Consider the following 16,765-nt stretch of genomic DNA (forward strand, 5'->3'; position numbering starts at 1 on the left):
AAGTATTCTTATGAGGGTTCAGGTTACCAGCTGTTACACATTAGCTAAATTAAATGTTAACCATCTTAATCCTAAAACTCAATGTAGAGCAAAGCACGGAGAAGAGCCTGCTCGGGGGAAGTTTAAAGAGATTACTTTCCCCCCAGGTTCTTTTATTGAGTATCCTGGTACTGTTTTCATTTCTTAAGTTTGGATTCCTGAGTCCAACCTTTAGATCCTTTTACCTCTGAAAGAAAGTCAAACATCATAGGTGGAAGGCTAAGCTGATAAGGCTCCCTCCCTCCACAGAGCTCTACAGGTCTCAACAGAAACATCGGTATTTACTGGCTCTCTGAAGAGGAAAATAAAAATGAACTTAAACTCACCAGTATGTGTACGGACGTGAGTTTTAAGGTGGTGGCTTGCTGCAAATGCTTTTCCACAGCCATCATGATCACACCTAAATACGTGGTTTAAGCAAAAAGAAACAGCAGTCATCAGCTAATAGACCTTTATCTTCACATCTCTCGTAAATACAGACTCAAACTAAAATGTTCAGAACAGCAAGATCACGTCAACAAAATTGGATTTAGACTTGGAATGACAAGTCCCTGGAAAAGAAAGGTGACAAATCTGAGATCCGAGGGAGCTGATGGCGCAGGATAAGTATTTCTTGTGCTACAGAAAAGGCACTTATTGAGAGCACTGACAAGAAACGCCTTTTGATGAACTACTTAACAGTATTCTATTGACAATGAGAGCCCATTGGGAAACCTACTGCCAGTGCAGGATTAGAAATACCAACAATGGGCACAGGGGCTCTCAAAGGCATGGAGCCTGAAACATAGCACTAGAATGAAATCATTATCTATTATCTTCTGTTTACATCAGATCTACTTCTTCCTTTACTATCTTGATAACCAAAGCCAGAAGTAATCTTTCCCTCCTATGGGTTTAGTTTCTTTTATGGCGCCTGTCATTTCTAATCTTGTTTTATCTCCTGTGTACACATTCGTTATCTGTCCCCCTAGACTGTAAACTCTTTGAGGGCAGGGTCCATGCAGTTCTTGACACTGGCTGTAACTCTTGCACACAGCAGACATTCGATAACTATTTATATGGATGAATGTATTTTCTTGGAAGCCAAAATATTTCTTTAAATAGAAAGCTTCTCTAAAGCATTTTACTTTCTAACTACGTATCATCGTCTCAAGTCCTACCTAATATTCAAGAAAAGTTAGCAATATTAACATCGCAAAAAATGCATATGACTGAACAGAAATCGGAGTCCCCTCAACAGCCCTCAGGGAAAGAGGTGCCTTACCTGTCACAGCATCTGGAGGGTGACCAAGGAGACTCTAAATACTCTTGCTTTAGAGGGGCCTGACTCAGAAAAGCAGCTGTCATTTTAAAATTCAATTACTTTTAACTGCTGTGTAAGAGTTGACTGTCCCTGAAGACTTTTCAATTTCCTGCTATCCTAATGAGGAGATGGGTGATTCAAGAAGGGAAAGGTATGACAATAACAGCAATCTTTCCTGACAAGTCAAAGCCATTGTTTATGTGCAATTTTCATCTCTATTATATTTAGGGGGAATCCTTATGAACTGATTATCTCACTAAAAAGTCACATAATCATCCCTAAGTTGTTTTTGAATTCCTACTGAATGCCCAGAACCATGCTACATGATATGAACACAGGAGAAAGGTGATACAAGTCTTTCCTTTAAGCTTCAACATTTATACTTCTATCTATTAAATATAAATGTGTATAAATACATAAATTTAAATATCCTATCTAATAAAAGAGAAACATGGTAATTAGCCATACATCTGCTACCCTTCCCATTGGCTAATAAGGGCGATATGCAAATTAACTGCCAGCCAAGATGGCGGCCGGCAGCCAGGCAGCTTGAAGCGAACATGAGGCTTGCTTGCTTCAGTGACGGAGGACTCCAACGTTCCCTGCCTGCCGCTGCCGGCCTCTGAGCTTGCAGTTTGAAACATTGCTACAAATGTAGAAGCTAAACAAAACCCCAGAAACCTGCTTTCAGCCAGCCGGGATCTCAGAGCTGGAGTTGAAACAGTGTTTCAATTATAGAACCCAAACAAACCAGATACCTGCTTTCAGCAGCCAAGGCCTAAGAGCTGGAGCCAAGCCTCAGAGCTAAAGCTGGCCCAGAATAAAAAGAAAAAAAGGAGCGGTTGGGAGCTTCAGTCAACCGCCAGTCTGAAAGCAGCCCTCAGCCCCTCACCCAGGCTGGCCAGGCACCCCAGTGGGGACCCCCACCCTGATCCAGGACACCCTTCAGGACAAACCAGCTGGCCCCCACCCATGCACCTCTATCCTATACAGTAAAAGGGTAATATGCCTCCCAGCACCGGGATCAGTGGAGTTGAGAGGCCTCCCGGCACCGGGATCAGCGTGACAGGGGGCAGTGCCCAAACCCCCTGATCGCCCTGCGGCTCTGTGTGTGACAGGGGGCGGGCTACAACCTCCCTATCCGCCCTGCTCTGTTCGTGACAGGGGAAGGCACCCCAACCCCTTGATCAGCCCTGCTCTGTGCCTGATAGGGGGGAGCTCCCCAACCCCCTGATCGCCCTGCGGCTCTGTGTGTGACAGAGTGCGGCGCCCCAACCCCCTGATCGGCCCTGCTCTGTGTGTGACAGGGTGCGGAGCCCTAACCCCCCTGCCACGGACCCTGCTCTGTGTGTGATGGGGTAGAGCCATAACCTCCCCATTGGCCCTGCCCTGTGTGTGACAGGGTGCGGCGCCCCAACCCCCTGATCGGCCCTGCTCTGTTGTGACAGGGTGCGGCGTCCCAACCGCCCCCCACGGACCCTGCTCTGTGTTGACGGGGTAGAGCCATAACCTCCCCATCGGCCCTGCCCTGAGTGTGACGGTGCGGCGCCCCAACCCCCTGGTCCTCCCTGCTCTGTGTGTGACAGGGGGCGGTGCCCCAACTCCCCTATTGGCCCTACTCTGTGAGTGACAGGGGTGAACTCCTCAACCCCCTGATCGGCCCTGCTCTGTGCGTGACAGCGGGGAGCTCCCCAACCCCCTGATGGGCCCTGCTCTGTGCGTGACAGGGTACGGAGCCCCAACCCCCCTGACTGGCCCTGCTCTGTGCGTGACAGGGGGTGGCACTGCAACCTCCCCATCGACCCTGCCTTGAGTGTGACAGGGGGCGGTGCCCCAACCCCCCAATCGGCCCTACCCTGAGCGTGACTGAGGGTGGCATCGCAACCTCCCGATCCGCCCTGCTCTGTGCATCACAGGGGGCAGCGCCCCAACTCCCCAATCGGCCCTGCTCTGGAGCCTGACCAGGGGCTGCACCTAGGGATTGGGCCTGCCCTCTGCCACCTGGGAGCAGGCCTAAGCCAGCAGGTCGTTATCTCCCGAGGGGTCCCAGACTGCGAGAGGGCACAGGCCGGGCTGAGGGGACCCCCCGCCCCCCGTCCCCCCCCCCCCCCGAGTGCACAAATTTTTGTGCACCGGGCCTCTAGTATATAGATAAAAATGGATGCTCCTGTTTGTGTACACATGAGAGATGCTGAAGAAACCACTAAACAAGTAAAAAATAAAACACTTGCACCACTAGCCTAAGTAGTCTTATCCCGTCTTTCCCCTTTTGTCTCCTACTCTTCCCACCGAGTCTCGGGTAAGTATCCCTTCCCCTGTGCCCAAAGCACTCTGGGCATCTCAGTCTCAGATGCTGTCTGGCTGCCTGTGGTTCTTTGTTACCAGGCTAAATTTCTCAAGAGGAGAACCTGTATCATAGCATTTCTCTGGCACTGATAAAAATCCTACCACATAAGTGAGTTGCAACAAATGTTTTGCAAAATAAAAGGAAGAATGAGGCAGGAAGCCATCATCCAGAGTGAGGGTGCCCGTGGAATTCATTACCCTCCCTCCCGTCGGCAGTAACTGGGCATAGCCATCCTGGGGAGAGCGAGCACTGCCAAAGGACTAGTGACAGGAAGTTTCTTTCCATAAAAAAGTTTTAGAGTGCATCAACATACCCAGCCGGAACCTGACCAGTGACAAACAGAAAACAGTAAGACCTACCGAAATGGCTTTTCTCCTGTATGGGTTCGAATGTGCTTCCTCAGATCGCTGAGTGTGGTGAAGTACTTGCTGCAGCCTTCAGATTCACAGTTAAACGTTTTCCCTGTGTGAAGCCTCTGATGTGCTTTCAGCCTGTAAGATAGCCCAGAGAAAGGCCCTTTGTCATGAAGTATTACAGAGCTGCCCACACAGCTAACAGCCTCCAGGGTCAAGTGCACAAGCCTACGGCAAGTAAGATCTTTTATGAGAGAAGTAATTTCATTTACGGCTAAGTAAATACTGAATACTGATTTAATAAAAAATAATACATACTGGAAATAAAATAATAACATTGGGAGAATGGGCTTTGGGGAAGGGTCAAGTGTGATGAAGATGGCGGCAGGGGAGAGGGGAAGAAATAGAGCTTAATCCTTAACTTCAATAGTGGGAAGTCAATATCCTAAAGTGGAAAAATCAAGAAGGAGCAATATGAGCCAAATATTTAAAAGCATGGAAGTAAATATAAAAATATTAATATAGCCCTAATCGGTTTGGCTCAGTGGATAGAGCGTCGGCCTGTGGACTCAAGGGTCCCAGGTTCGATTCCGGTCAAGGGCATGTACCTTGGTTGGGGGAATATCCCCAGGAGGGGGCGTGCAAGAGGCAGCTGATCGATGTTTCTCTCTCATTGATGTTTCTAACTCTTTATCCCTCTCCCCTCCTCTCTGTAAAAAATCAATAAAATATATTTTATAAAAAAGATATAATCACATTAAAAAAATAAATAAATATATTTTAAAAAATATTAATATTAAGCTAAAAGAGTAGAAAGTGGTTGCTGTGAAGGGGGAGAAATGGGGAGGTACATGTTTTGTAACAAACCTATTAGAGCTATCTACTTTGTAAACATTGAGAATGTATAACCTTGATAAGATTAAAAAATTTTTTTTAATTGCTTAAAGTATTACAAAGAGTATTGCATGTTTCCTTTTTAAAAAAAAATGTTTTTAAAATAGTAAAAAAAGGATTAAGTGCATCAGAATTCTATATTCCAAAACGTTTTGCTCAATGAGAAGTATATAGCATAGTGGTATGAGCGTGACTCTGGAGCCTGGGACTCAAATCCTGGTCCCACCTCCTACGAGACCCTAAGCCAGTTACCTTGCTGGGCTTCCATTTACTTATTAGTGCTGTGAGGATTAGCACTCAGAACAGTGCCCTGCACACAGTGGGCGCCTTAGAAATGTCAGCTCTTGTTATGTTTGTTATTTTACACTCAATGTTGAAGACTAGTAAGTCTCCTGATACCAGTGGTGGAAAAGGGAAAGGGCTAATAAGCGGACCACTCCCCATTTCTCAGGCTAGACAGAAAGTACGCTTCCTCAAAGTGAGAGAGGAGTGAAAATGACAGAAGCCTTAGTACCAAGGTTCTGAGCCAAGGGAGATAGCACTCTATGCCAAATACTCAAATCCCCGGGGCCAGGATGGCACTACAGGAGAAATAAAATCTAAACACAAATGTACCATCCTTTTCAGGCAACCTTTAAATCCCGGAAAGGGAAGTCTGCTGTGCGAGGAGGGCTGTGCAATGGTGACAGCGAGGGTAGAGCTGGCGGCGCAGCGGGAGGAAAGCTGACCTGTACAGCGTGTTGAACGCCTTCTCACAGCCCTGCACGTCGCACTCAAATGGCTTCTCCTTCGTGTGCACTCGCACGTGGATCCTGAGGCTGTAGGAGGTGAGGAAGGCCTTGCCGCAGCCCTCCTGGTTACAGACAAAGGTGTACTCTCCTCGGTGAGTCTTCTGGTGGGTGCGCAGGTTGCCTGCTGTGCTGTAGGTGCGGGGACAGCCCTCGAAGGTGCACTGGTACCGCTTTACCTGGCAGACAGAGGACACCTCAGCAACAGGACAAAAGAGCTGCCCAGGCTCTAGCTGCCCCCCAAGCTTGGCTCCCAGGAGATGCGGATGACACAGAAACACAGAAAACAGCCTCTAACAACAAAGTGGGGCTATCTTCCTGTTGATCAAATCACTCCTGGACAAAAACAATGAGTAACGGGGAACAGATAGCTTGTAGAGAGGCGCCTATTCTAAGTGACTCTAAGAAGGGTGCTGCAGACTTTAGTATACATCTACCCTCCAAAGGGGGGCATACACTCTTACAGTTACCCATATTCAAATTTGGCCCTGCCGGTTAGGCTCAGTAGATGGAGCATCAGCTCGCAGACTGAAGGGTCCTGGGTTTGATTCGGGTCAAGGGCATGTACCTTGGTTGCAGGCTCTATCCCCAGCCCTGGTCTGAGCGCATTCAGGAGGCAACCAATCCATGTGTCTCTCTCACTTTGATGTTTCTCTCTCTCTGTCTCTCTCTCTCCCTTCCACTCTCTAAAAATCAATGGAAAATTGTCCTCGGATGAGGATTAACAAAACAAAACAAAACACAAAATTTTACTTCAGTTTAAGTCAAACATCCTGTCCTATGGCACTATATCTTGATTGGAATGACCAATGTTAAATTGAGTCTAAAACATCCTAAAATTTACATATTCAGTCATATGCATATTAGCAGGTACATACTAGCATAATTTCCACTGAATATTTTCAAGTCTACAAAATGAAAACAATGTATCATGAATTTCTCAGAGCCTGACATTTATCGAACTGCTAGACGCTGGATTTCCTTTTACCACCAAACTCTTTGAAAGAGTAGTTTTCCCTTGTGCCTTCTTCACTTCCCGCAATGCCCGTGTATTTCTTGCTACTTGGCGAGCTGGCTTCGCTGTTATGAAAATACTCTCTTGAATTCCTGGGGGCCAAACTCTTTATCCCTCCCCACTTCCCTTCATTTGAAAAAAGATCTCAAGGCTGATGCCCTCTCCTGAAAATTTGTCCTATATCACACAGGAGTTCCTTGGGGCTCTCTTTATCTTCTCTGAGCCACTCCTTTCCTTTTACCTCTAAATGTAGGTTTATTCCCAAACCTGCCCCATCTCTACACTGGTGCAGAGGAAGCAGCATTTGACTTGGCGGGAGAAGACTGAATTCTGGCACTTATGTTCAAGACTTTGAGCACCTCATTTCACTTCTCTGAGTTTCAGGTCCTTATTTCTAAAATGCGAATATTAATGCCTGCCCTGACTGTCTCACAGTGCTTTTCTTTGAGTGGAACAAAAGACGATGAAACATTTGTGAAAATACTCTGTAAATTCTCTGATGCTATACCTCTCAGGGTGCTAGTACTGTCTACTCTTCAGCTTTAGCAAAATCTTCATCCTTTAAACCTTCCTCCAAAGCCTCAGTTTATATTAGTGTTACTAACGACACTGGTGTTGCTCATTCAGCAGTTACTGAACTACTATGTCTCAACCAACAAGCTAGTTATCACACATAAGAAAAAGTAAGCAAGACCAAAATCTCTGCTTTTAAGAAATGTCCATTTTAAGGAGGCAGACGTGCACAAGTTATTATACACCAGGCTGAGCCTAACAACAGACACATGGTGCTTGGGAGCATAAAAAAGGGAAAACTAACCCCTCTCAGAAAGACTGGAAATCAGTGAGGCTCAGAGACCAAGGTACTTACTCTCTCTGAACTGAGGGTGTCTTTTTGCTTGCCTGTTAAAGTCTATTTTTTAAGGAACAAAGTGAAAAGGCCTTCCTCACACAAACCGGGAAGAAGGACATTCCAGAAAGAGGTAACTAACACCTTGGGAACTGCATGGAGAAATGAATGTGTTTTTTTGGTACAGGGAACATCAAAAACTCTTATAGTATGAGAAAGACTGGAAGGAGAAGACTCTAGAAAAAAAAGGGCAAAGCCTCCTCAGTTAAGCTATGGAGTAGAGAAATAGGACAATGGGGAGCCATCAACAGGTTTTAACGAAGACAGCGAGACACCCAGATCTGGGGTTTAGGAGAGCATTCTGGTATTCTGTGGAGGACAGACTGGAGTAGAAGGGAAAGATTAAGAGAAGAGGACAACAGTTCTGGAGAGAGATGAAAAGAATCTGAACTGGGGAAGTAACAGTGGACAATGTGAGGGATGAATTCTAGAGACATCAAAGGGGGAGAAATGACAGCCTCTAGGGCAGTGATGGTGAACCTTTTGAGCTCGGCGTGTCAGCATTTTGAAAACCCCTAACTTAACTCTGGTGCCGTGTCACATATAGAAATTTTTTGATATTTGCAACCATAGTAAAATGAAGATTTATATTTTTGATATTTATTTTATATGTTTAAATGCCATTTAACAAAGAAAAATCAACCAAAAAAATGAGTTCGCGTGTCACCTCTGACACGCGTGTCACAGGTTCGCCATCACTGCTCTAGTGACAATTGGGTGCTGAGGAGTCAAAGGGGTCAGGGATAGGCAAAGTCAAGATCAAAGGCCTGGATGACTAAAGAGATGGTCACACCACCAACTTGGGGCTGGATTGGAGCTGGGAGAGAGTTGAGGAGTTGGGGTTGAGGCACTGCCATGACTTCCAGATGGAAATGTCTAGTAGCCAGTCAGACATACAAGCTGGAAGCTAAGAAACAGGTCTGTGCAGGAGTCTGGTACACAGATAGTAGCCTACTTGACCGGCAAACTACAGCAGGCTCAGATCCAGCCCCTGAGGCTACTTACTGTAATAACCTTGGGGAAATCGCTTGAACTTATTGAGCTCACTTTCCTTAGTTATAACATGGAGGAAACAAAATCTATCTTTCTAGTGTTGTTGTAAGGATTAGGTATAATTTGCAAAAGCATTTAAATATAGTGACTGCCATGCAGTAGGTACTCAATAAAATAATAGCTCTTAAAGGGGACAAAGGCTAGACCGTGAAAGTCACCCATGTTTAAGGTAATGGTACAAGAAAAGAAGCCATTGAAGGGTGAGCGGGAGGAAGGGCTGGGGAAATAGGAAGAGAAGCAAAGGAGAGCAACGTCACAGAAGACAAAAGAAAAAGGGTCTCTAACATCTGCAGGGTGCCAACGACTGACTACTTGTTGGTTATAAGGAGAAAAGAAAAACTTTATACTGGAACAACCAGGCTGTCACCTGTACCACACAGCTACACCTTGTTGATGCTAACAGTGGGGCAGCTAGCTATGATGAACCCCACCAGGTGATGCAATGTGAAGGACATGGTCCCTTCTATGAAGTATTCTTGCCAAAAAGTTGATCCTGAATCTAAGTAACTGTAGAAGGACATTTTTTACTATTGTAAAAAGGGAAACTGAAAATGGACTGAATATTAGATGGAGGGATTATTGCTAATTTTGTTAGGTACAATTAGGTGCAATGGGCTTTTTTTGTGTGTGTGGAGCTGTATACTGAAGTACTTAGCTGTATACATGATGTCTAAATATTTCAGCAAAGAATAAATAGATTTAAAAAAAAAAAGGGTCTCTAAGAAAAAAAGACATGAGGGGGGGAGGGTGAGGGGGAGGGCATGTGCTGGGATGGGGGGAGTGGCCGGGGAGTGGTCAATGGGGGAAAAGGGAGAGTTATGCAATACTTTAAACAATAAAGAATTTAAATTAAAAAAAAGAAAAGAATGATCAAAATGTTAAATGTCGGTGAAAACAAGGAAGATAAGGACTGAGGAAACTACTGTACCCGGTAGCTAGAAATTCACTAATGACTCAGCAAGACTAGTTTTAACGGACTGCTGGGGTCAGCAGTCTAGGTGAAGTGGAGGTACAGACTGGAGATGGAGACGAGCAGCAGCAGTGTTGTTTTTGTTTTCTAAGGAAGGCATGTCTTGAGCATATTTGGGAGGGGAAAGGTCCTTACAGAGAGTAAAGCTGAGGATCTAGGGAGGAACATAGAGAAGGATATTTAAAAGTCTGGGTAGAAGCTAAGCTTCAGGTAGGAAGAGAGACACTGAGTTTCAGAGAACAGAGGAATGAGATAAGGATGGGTGTGACTCAAGGGTGGACAAGGTTTCTGTAAAGAGACAAACAGTAAATATTTTAGGCTTTGTGGGCCATGCAGTCTCTGTTACAACTACTCAGCTCTGCTGCTCTATGTGGAAGGAGCCATAGGCAATACATAAATGGACAAACAAGGCTGTGCTCCAAAAATGCTATGACAATGAAATTTGAATTTCATGTCATTTTCGTGCATCATGACATACTGTTCTTATTTTGTTATTTTAAAATATAAAATACCAGCCCAGCCAAGTGTGGCTCAGCAGCTGAGAGGTTGAATGTTGACCCAGGAACCAAGAGGTGATGGGTTCGATTCCCAGTCAGGGCATATGCCCAGGTTGTGGGCTCAATCCCCATTGGGGGCGTGCAGGAGGCAGCTGATCAATGATTCTTTCATCACTGATGTTTCTAGCTCTCTCTTCCTCTCCTTTCTTCTCTGAAATCAATAAAATAATGCAAAGTAAGTATATAAATAAAATGTAAAAAACATTTTACAAAAACAGGCATCTGGATGGATCTGGTCTGTGGGCCACATTTGCCAACCCCTAAAACCAGTGGGGGTGGGAGGATGAGGGGCCCTGACTCCTCCCGTCTCCCCCCCCACTCCTCTCTCATCTATCCAACCTTCAATATGATCTTGCACAAGTCTGGATTCCTCAGGCAAGTGCTCTCACTTATTCATTCCTGACCCTTCCCACTGCCACCAGGGAGGTGCTGCACAAACATCTGTTGCGCTGAATCACTGGCCCAGCAGTCCAGGCGTTCTCGTGTCTCGGAGCCTGGCTTGGAGGCCTCCCGCTGCCAGATTTATTCTGAAAATGTTCTGCACATGCCATCGCTCTGCTCAAACAATAAATCCAGTTCCTTAGCCTGACAGTCAAGATCCTTGTAGGTCCTCTTCCGTCTTCTATTGCATTACTCCAGTACAAAGTAGGCTCTGTCTCGGCCTACAGGCAACAGCACACCCTTCCCCAAGTGCAACACTGCATTTCCACTTCTCTGCCTTTGCTTTCTCCTTTTTCTCTACTGGAAATGGCTGGTTCCTTTCTTCTCTGCTTTTCTGAGTCTCTCTCTTCAATTCAAGCTTTACTACCTACCTCCAAAGCCCTCATGGGATGTTAATCATCCCATGTCTAAGTGACAGTGCCCTTCTCTGAATTCAAATATTGAACTATACCAATCATTGGACACTTATTGATTATCCACTCAAACATATATCTTGACTTCCCATCAAGGCTAAAAATCTCTTTGGTGTTGCCAGATAGAGATTTCAAAATAACCACTGACCAGGAAAGAGAAAAGGGCTGTGAGTGCTGCAGTCAAGGAGTCTGCATGTCTCAATCGTAAAGCCTATGACAAGGACGAAAGATAAGAACAGAATTTCATTCTTAAGATGCTGCAACAGCTGATAACTTTATAGGTAACAGTGCAATCAATAATTAACTACCCTTCCCTGTCTCACTGCCCTTCAATCCCTACTCCCATCAGGGTTCTTACTTGGCCAATTCAAGTTTCAAATAAATGTTCCTTCCTCAAGGAACTCTTTCCTAATTGACTCCCAACTCCTACCACAAACTAAGTATTCTTGTTATAGGTTCTCATAGCTTCCTCTATTTCTTTAAATCATATAATACCATTAAGATTAAATAATTTAATAATTTATATCATTATCTATTTAGTTGCTAGGCACAGCAGTAGCTAAGGAGGCACTAAATAAGTTATTTCTTGAGTTAAATGAATGAATGGCTACTCTCCTTTTGGGCTATAGGTTCCTTGAGAACAGGGACTGCATCTGTCATGCCTGTCTTGGTCACTGCCACAGCCTCAGGGCTACTCTTGTGGAGAAGTGGCACTCAATGCATATTTGTTGAATGAAGGAATAAGTGACTAAACAAATGAACAAAATAAAACCAGCAGGACTTGATGCTGAGAAAAGTAGTAACAAGGACTACAAGTGACAAAGGAACAGAGTATCAAGGCAGATGTTAACTAGGTCAAATATGGCAGAGATGACTGATAAGCATTTCTTGGATTTGGCCAACTCACAAAGTCATAATTGCCCAGCAAGACTAGCTTCATTGCAGGAGTAAGAACAGAAACCAGAATGTAATGGGCTGAGAAATCAGAGAAAAGCAAGAAGCTGGAGACAATGAATAGAACTACTTTTCAATAAACTTGGCTGCAACAGCTGTTTTTGATAGAGAAGCAAATTATGAAATGACAAATTCTACATTTTTTTTGCAAAAGCTGTGCACCTGCTGATTAACAGTTGTCCTCAAATTCTGCCTAAACCTATAATGTCTTAAAGTTAATATGTTTACACTATATATTAGATGTCAAAATTTTATGAAACATTCTGATCATTCACTGCTGCACTGCATAAACTCATAAGGAATTCGATGTTGCTCTTCCCTCTGTCTTCAAGAAGGTGTTTGATTATGCTAATTGCATAGAAGATTTTTAAATAAAAGGATGCAACGTCATCTCATAATAATCCATTCCTAACAAATATTATAGCTAGGAAATGTGTCTCTATCATACTTGAAATACACTTCCTTTCTTTCTCTGTCTTTAGAAAGAGTTGATCAGTTCCTTCAACTACGATGTTCTATGCTATGAAGAATAATATGCAAAATAAACAGCATGATCTAATTAAATTAATAACTGAAGTAAAGGTAGAAAAAGGCAAAATCTGGTTAGGAAAGGTTTTACTCCATTCAATTCAATTCCATGAGTACAATTCCAGAGATCATAAAACGCTTAGTAAAAGACCTAATTGTTGAGTTGAGTCCTAAAGGTGAAGCAATGCTTACTAAGTGAAGTAACAAGACTCAAGGAATTCTGTAGTTCACACAGATAGGAAATGGCAGCGCTGGAATTCAAATCCAGGTACTGGTAAGTTCACAAGCCCATGCTCTTATCTACAACCTCATCCTCCACTGCCTCCCTATATTGCAGTGCTTTTTATCGACTACTGTGTTTTCACTGTAATCAAGTTAAACTGAAATTAGTTTGAATTCCAAGTAAAAATTAAAACTGATCTGTGTTCCCCAACTCACTACTAAATGAAAGTGGTAAAGCAGCACAAGTGACAGGATACTGTCTACCGTGAATTTAAAAGAAAATCTTCACTGGATAACTGACACAGATAAATCAGAAACTCAACATAATTTGAGGGGAAATTAAATCAGCAGGTTCCCAGTATTGCTTTCTATGGGGCAAGAGACATTACCCTGACCTTTTAAGAAATGAACCCACTATTCTAACATACATTGAAAAGCAAACATGTTATTTTTTATAACTTATCCTATGAAATCGAAAAAAATCATCAGGATGGAAAAACTCCACCCCAGGTTTCTCCTAAGTAAACCAGGTATATACCTAAGTTTTTGTTTAATCCTTACCCAAGGATATGTTTATTGATTTGAGAGAGAGGGAGGGGGAAAGGGATTTAGAGAAACATCGATCGATTGCCTCCGATGCATGTCCTGATTGGAGACCGAAACCACAACCTAGGTATGCGCTCTGATAGGAAATCTAGCCTGTGACCCTTGGGTGCATGGGATGATGCTCCAACCAACTGAGCCACCTGGACAGAGCTGAGGATGTTTGTTATTGCTTTTTAGAGAGAGAAAAAGGAAGAGAGCGAGAGAAACCTTAATGTGAGAGAGAAACAAACATTGATCAGTTGCCTCCCGTATGCACCCCAACAGAATCTGCAACCTTGGTACATGCCCTGACTGGGAATCGAACCCACAACCTTTAGGTGTATAAGACCAGTCCCAACCAAATGAGCCACCTAGCGAGGATCGGCCATGAGTTAGATTAAATGCTGGGGCCAGGACCAACTTCCAGATGTTAATTTCTGGAGCCCCTTTCTACGTACTCATAAAATTGAACCATGCATACTCTATTGTCATATGTTCACAACTGTTGTCAATCATGGACACTACATAATAAAAAGTATGTGAGAAAATAAATACTTAAATTTTTTTTTAAAAAAGTAAGTTGGCTGAGAAAAGAGAGAGAGAGAGACAGGAGAATTAGGAGGGGACAGAGACTAGGATGATATTTGTATTTAAAGGTGGGAGAAATGGCTGACTGTCAACGCAAATGCCTACTCCCTCAAAAATGCTGAATAAACGAGTAATCTCTCACTCCATTTGGAGGGAGCCAGTAAATGGAAGTCGCTATTCTGACTTTCAGAATCATTTTAAACAGCACCAGATTTCACAAAAAGGAAAAGCAAAACCTCCTCAAACTGGACCAGAACAGGAAGTTACAAAAAACCGTGTAAGTTTTCCTGGTTACATAGAGACGGTATTGCAACATGTGGTACATTTAAACACAATTAAGGATATCATGCATGCATGCTTAAAAAAATTATGTTCCAGAAATTCTACGGCCCCACGTGCTAGGAATACAGGACAAATAACCCCTGCTCTCAAGGAGCTCAAAATGAAGAAGAGATTCAAACAAAGAGCAAGATGGTACAAAAAAATGCGCTGATAAATGGATGTCAGAATATAGAGAAATGTAGAGAAAAAGCATTTAACTTAGACTGGGGAATGATTAAGATAAGCTGCTCAAAGAGGTGATGCCCAAGCTAACGTCAAAGAACTTGAGGGAGAGGTGACTCATAATTAATTTGCCTATCAAAATTAAGTAAGAGCATATACAATATGAACATGTCATTGAAGATTCCAACAGATGATGTTTCTCCAAAGAGCCTGAGAACTACATCACTTGAATGTTCCTATGTAGCCTTCAAAGAGGGTTGTGGATCGCTAAGTTAAGGAGCTCGGAGAGAGCACGGGTTGGGCTCACTGAGGATGGGGTCTGATGCTAGTAACGGGCAGGAAGCATGAGCTTTCAGAGAACTGATGTTGCTTTACAAAGTGTTCTAAGTAGTTCTAGAACAGAGACACATCTATCAAAGATGATTGCCTTTGTTAAGTCCACAGAATCAGAAAAGAAAGGTGAATGAAATAAGCAAAAATGAGAAAATTAAAACCCAGAACTCCAGGAGAAAATGCTTAAAAAATTTCCGAAAAAGACAAAAAGCTGGGCCTGAGTCTGAGAGAATGAAACTCTACGCACATTAACAGCCCCATGCTACGGAACGGAGCTCTGATTCTGAGCACCCAGCATATGGACATTCTTACAAACGAATGACTGGCTGGGACACTGTGGCTGAAGGAGCTGCCCTTCCCTCCCCATCACTAGGGACTTCCCCCTCCCTCCCCCTGATACGAACTCTGCTCCTCTGCTGGCACTGATCTCATCCCTTCCACACATCCTGTACAACCAGAGCTCAAAGGAGAAGTAGAAGAGCTGTGAACTGACCTCATTTCTTCACCAGGCCGCCCACTGTCCACCACCAGAGCTACATTCAGACAGCTGTTCCCACTCCTTAACCTTTCACCCTGGGAACTAACGGCATCGTGCTGCCCCTAATTTCTCAGCCCTTTTCACGGCTAACAGGTCTGTGTCCTTTCTCCCCGTCTTTGCAAAAATAGTGTACTATGCTAGAAAGGCATAGATAGGCTCTGGCATGCAGAAAGTCCTCAGTTTAAATCTCAGTTTACCACTTGCTAATGGTATGTTTCTAAGTCTCAGTTTTTTCACCTGTAAAATGAGGGTCAATAGTACTTACTTATAAGATTGTTATGAAAATTAAATACAAAACTATATTAAAGCCCTTGATACAGCAACTCCCATATAGCAGGCACTCAACAGACGCAGCCATCGCACCCTCTCCCACTGCTACTGCCAGCATAACAGGAGTCCTCATTCTTTAGCTTTAAGAGCCTCGGCTTTGCCTGGTGCCCCAACTGCCCACCATGGAAGTACAGTGGAACCTCGTTTCTCAAACTTAATCTGTTCCTGAAGGCTGTTCGAAAATCGAATCATTTTTTCCCATTAGAAATAATGTAAATTGAATTAATCTGTTCCAGAAGCCCAAATGATTCCTTATTTTAACCTTTCTTATAAACAGTACATGTCTATTGTACTGTTTAACCTATAATAAACACTTTAAAAACAAAAAGAACGTGAAATGTAAATTTAACAAAAAGGAAAGGAAATACAGTAAAGATGAAAATTTTATAATAATTATAAGTAGCATCAAAAGCAAAAAAACACAAAAATATTCACAGCACAATATCCTGAGATTTTAACAGTGGTAAATTGACTCATATTTTCGCATTCTCTCCTTTATCTGTCACCTGAGAGATGCATGACTCATCATACAGGTATCAGCACGAAAGGGCTGTCCAGTTGAGAAGCGAATTGTTCGAGATGGGAGTTGTTCGAGAAACAAGGCTCCACTGTATCTATCAGTGGCCTGGGTGCTAAGGAAGTCAAAGGGAGCTGAGTGGGAGAGCAGAGGATTAGCTGTGGCCAAGGCTGGAACCCTGCAGTAGGACTACAAACCTGTTCTCATTTAAAAACATGGTTATAAACCATGGTTCACATTCCATAGTGGTATTCACATGACAGTTGAGCTAATTACGAGTTATCGGGACTTCTGCAGACTGTCCTGGAACCTAACCAAAATTTATAACTTTGTTTTAAGGAGAAGATGCTTCCCTAGGAGTTCCTACCAGAGACCAATGTAAACTCTTCTTAAACTGGAAATTACCTCCCAACCTCCTTCAAGAACCATGTGGGCCAACAAGAAAGAGAAGTAAATAAACATTCACTGAACAACCACGATGCACCAGACATTAAGCTAAATGTTTTATGCTTGGAGTGTTGTATATTTGTTATGAATAAATGTCATTTCGTCTGCACAAAATGCAATGAGATATTTTTATTTCAAT

General features: G+C 43.5%; 1 protein-coding gene across 6 annotated transcripts in view; it reads right to left on the reverse strand.

The window, feature by feature from the left end:
- The window catches only part of MTF1 (metal regulatory transcription factor 1), a 44,877-nt gene that overhangs the window by 18,625 nt on the left and 9,487 nt on the right, over nucleotides 1-16,765 (reverse strand). For all 6 annotated transcript variants that reach the window (XR_004974480.1, XM_036353050.1, XM_036353051.1 and 3 more), the window contains 3 exons: nucleotides 5,665-5,903; nucleotides 4,049-4,180; nucleotides 366-439 (listed from right to left, as the gene is read on the reverse strand). Coding sequence is in view for 5 of the 6 variants with exons in the window: in XM_036353050.1 (XP_036208943.1) it covers nucleotides 366-439; nucleotides 4,049-4,180; nucleotides 5,665-5,903 (445 nt within the window). In the remaining variant the exon portion in view is untranslated. The remainder of the gene's footprint in view (nucleotides 1-365; nucleotides 440-4,048; nucleotides 4,181-5,664; nucleotides 5,904-16,765) is intronic.

Source organism: Myotis myotis, unplaced genomic scaffold, assembly GCF_014108235.1.
Source record: "Myotis myotis isolate mMyoMyo1 unplaced genomic scaffold, mMyoMyo1.p scaffold_m19_p_2, whole genome shotgun sequence".
Classification (NCBI taxonomy): Eukaryota; Metazoa; Chordata; class Mammalia; order Chiroptera; family Vespertilionidae; genus Myotis; species Myotis myotis.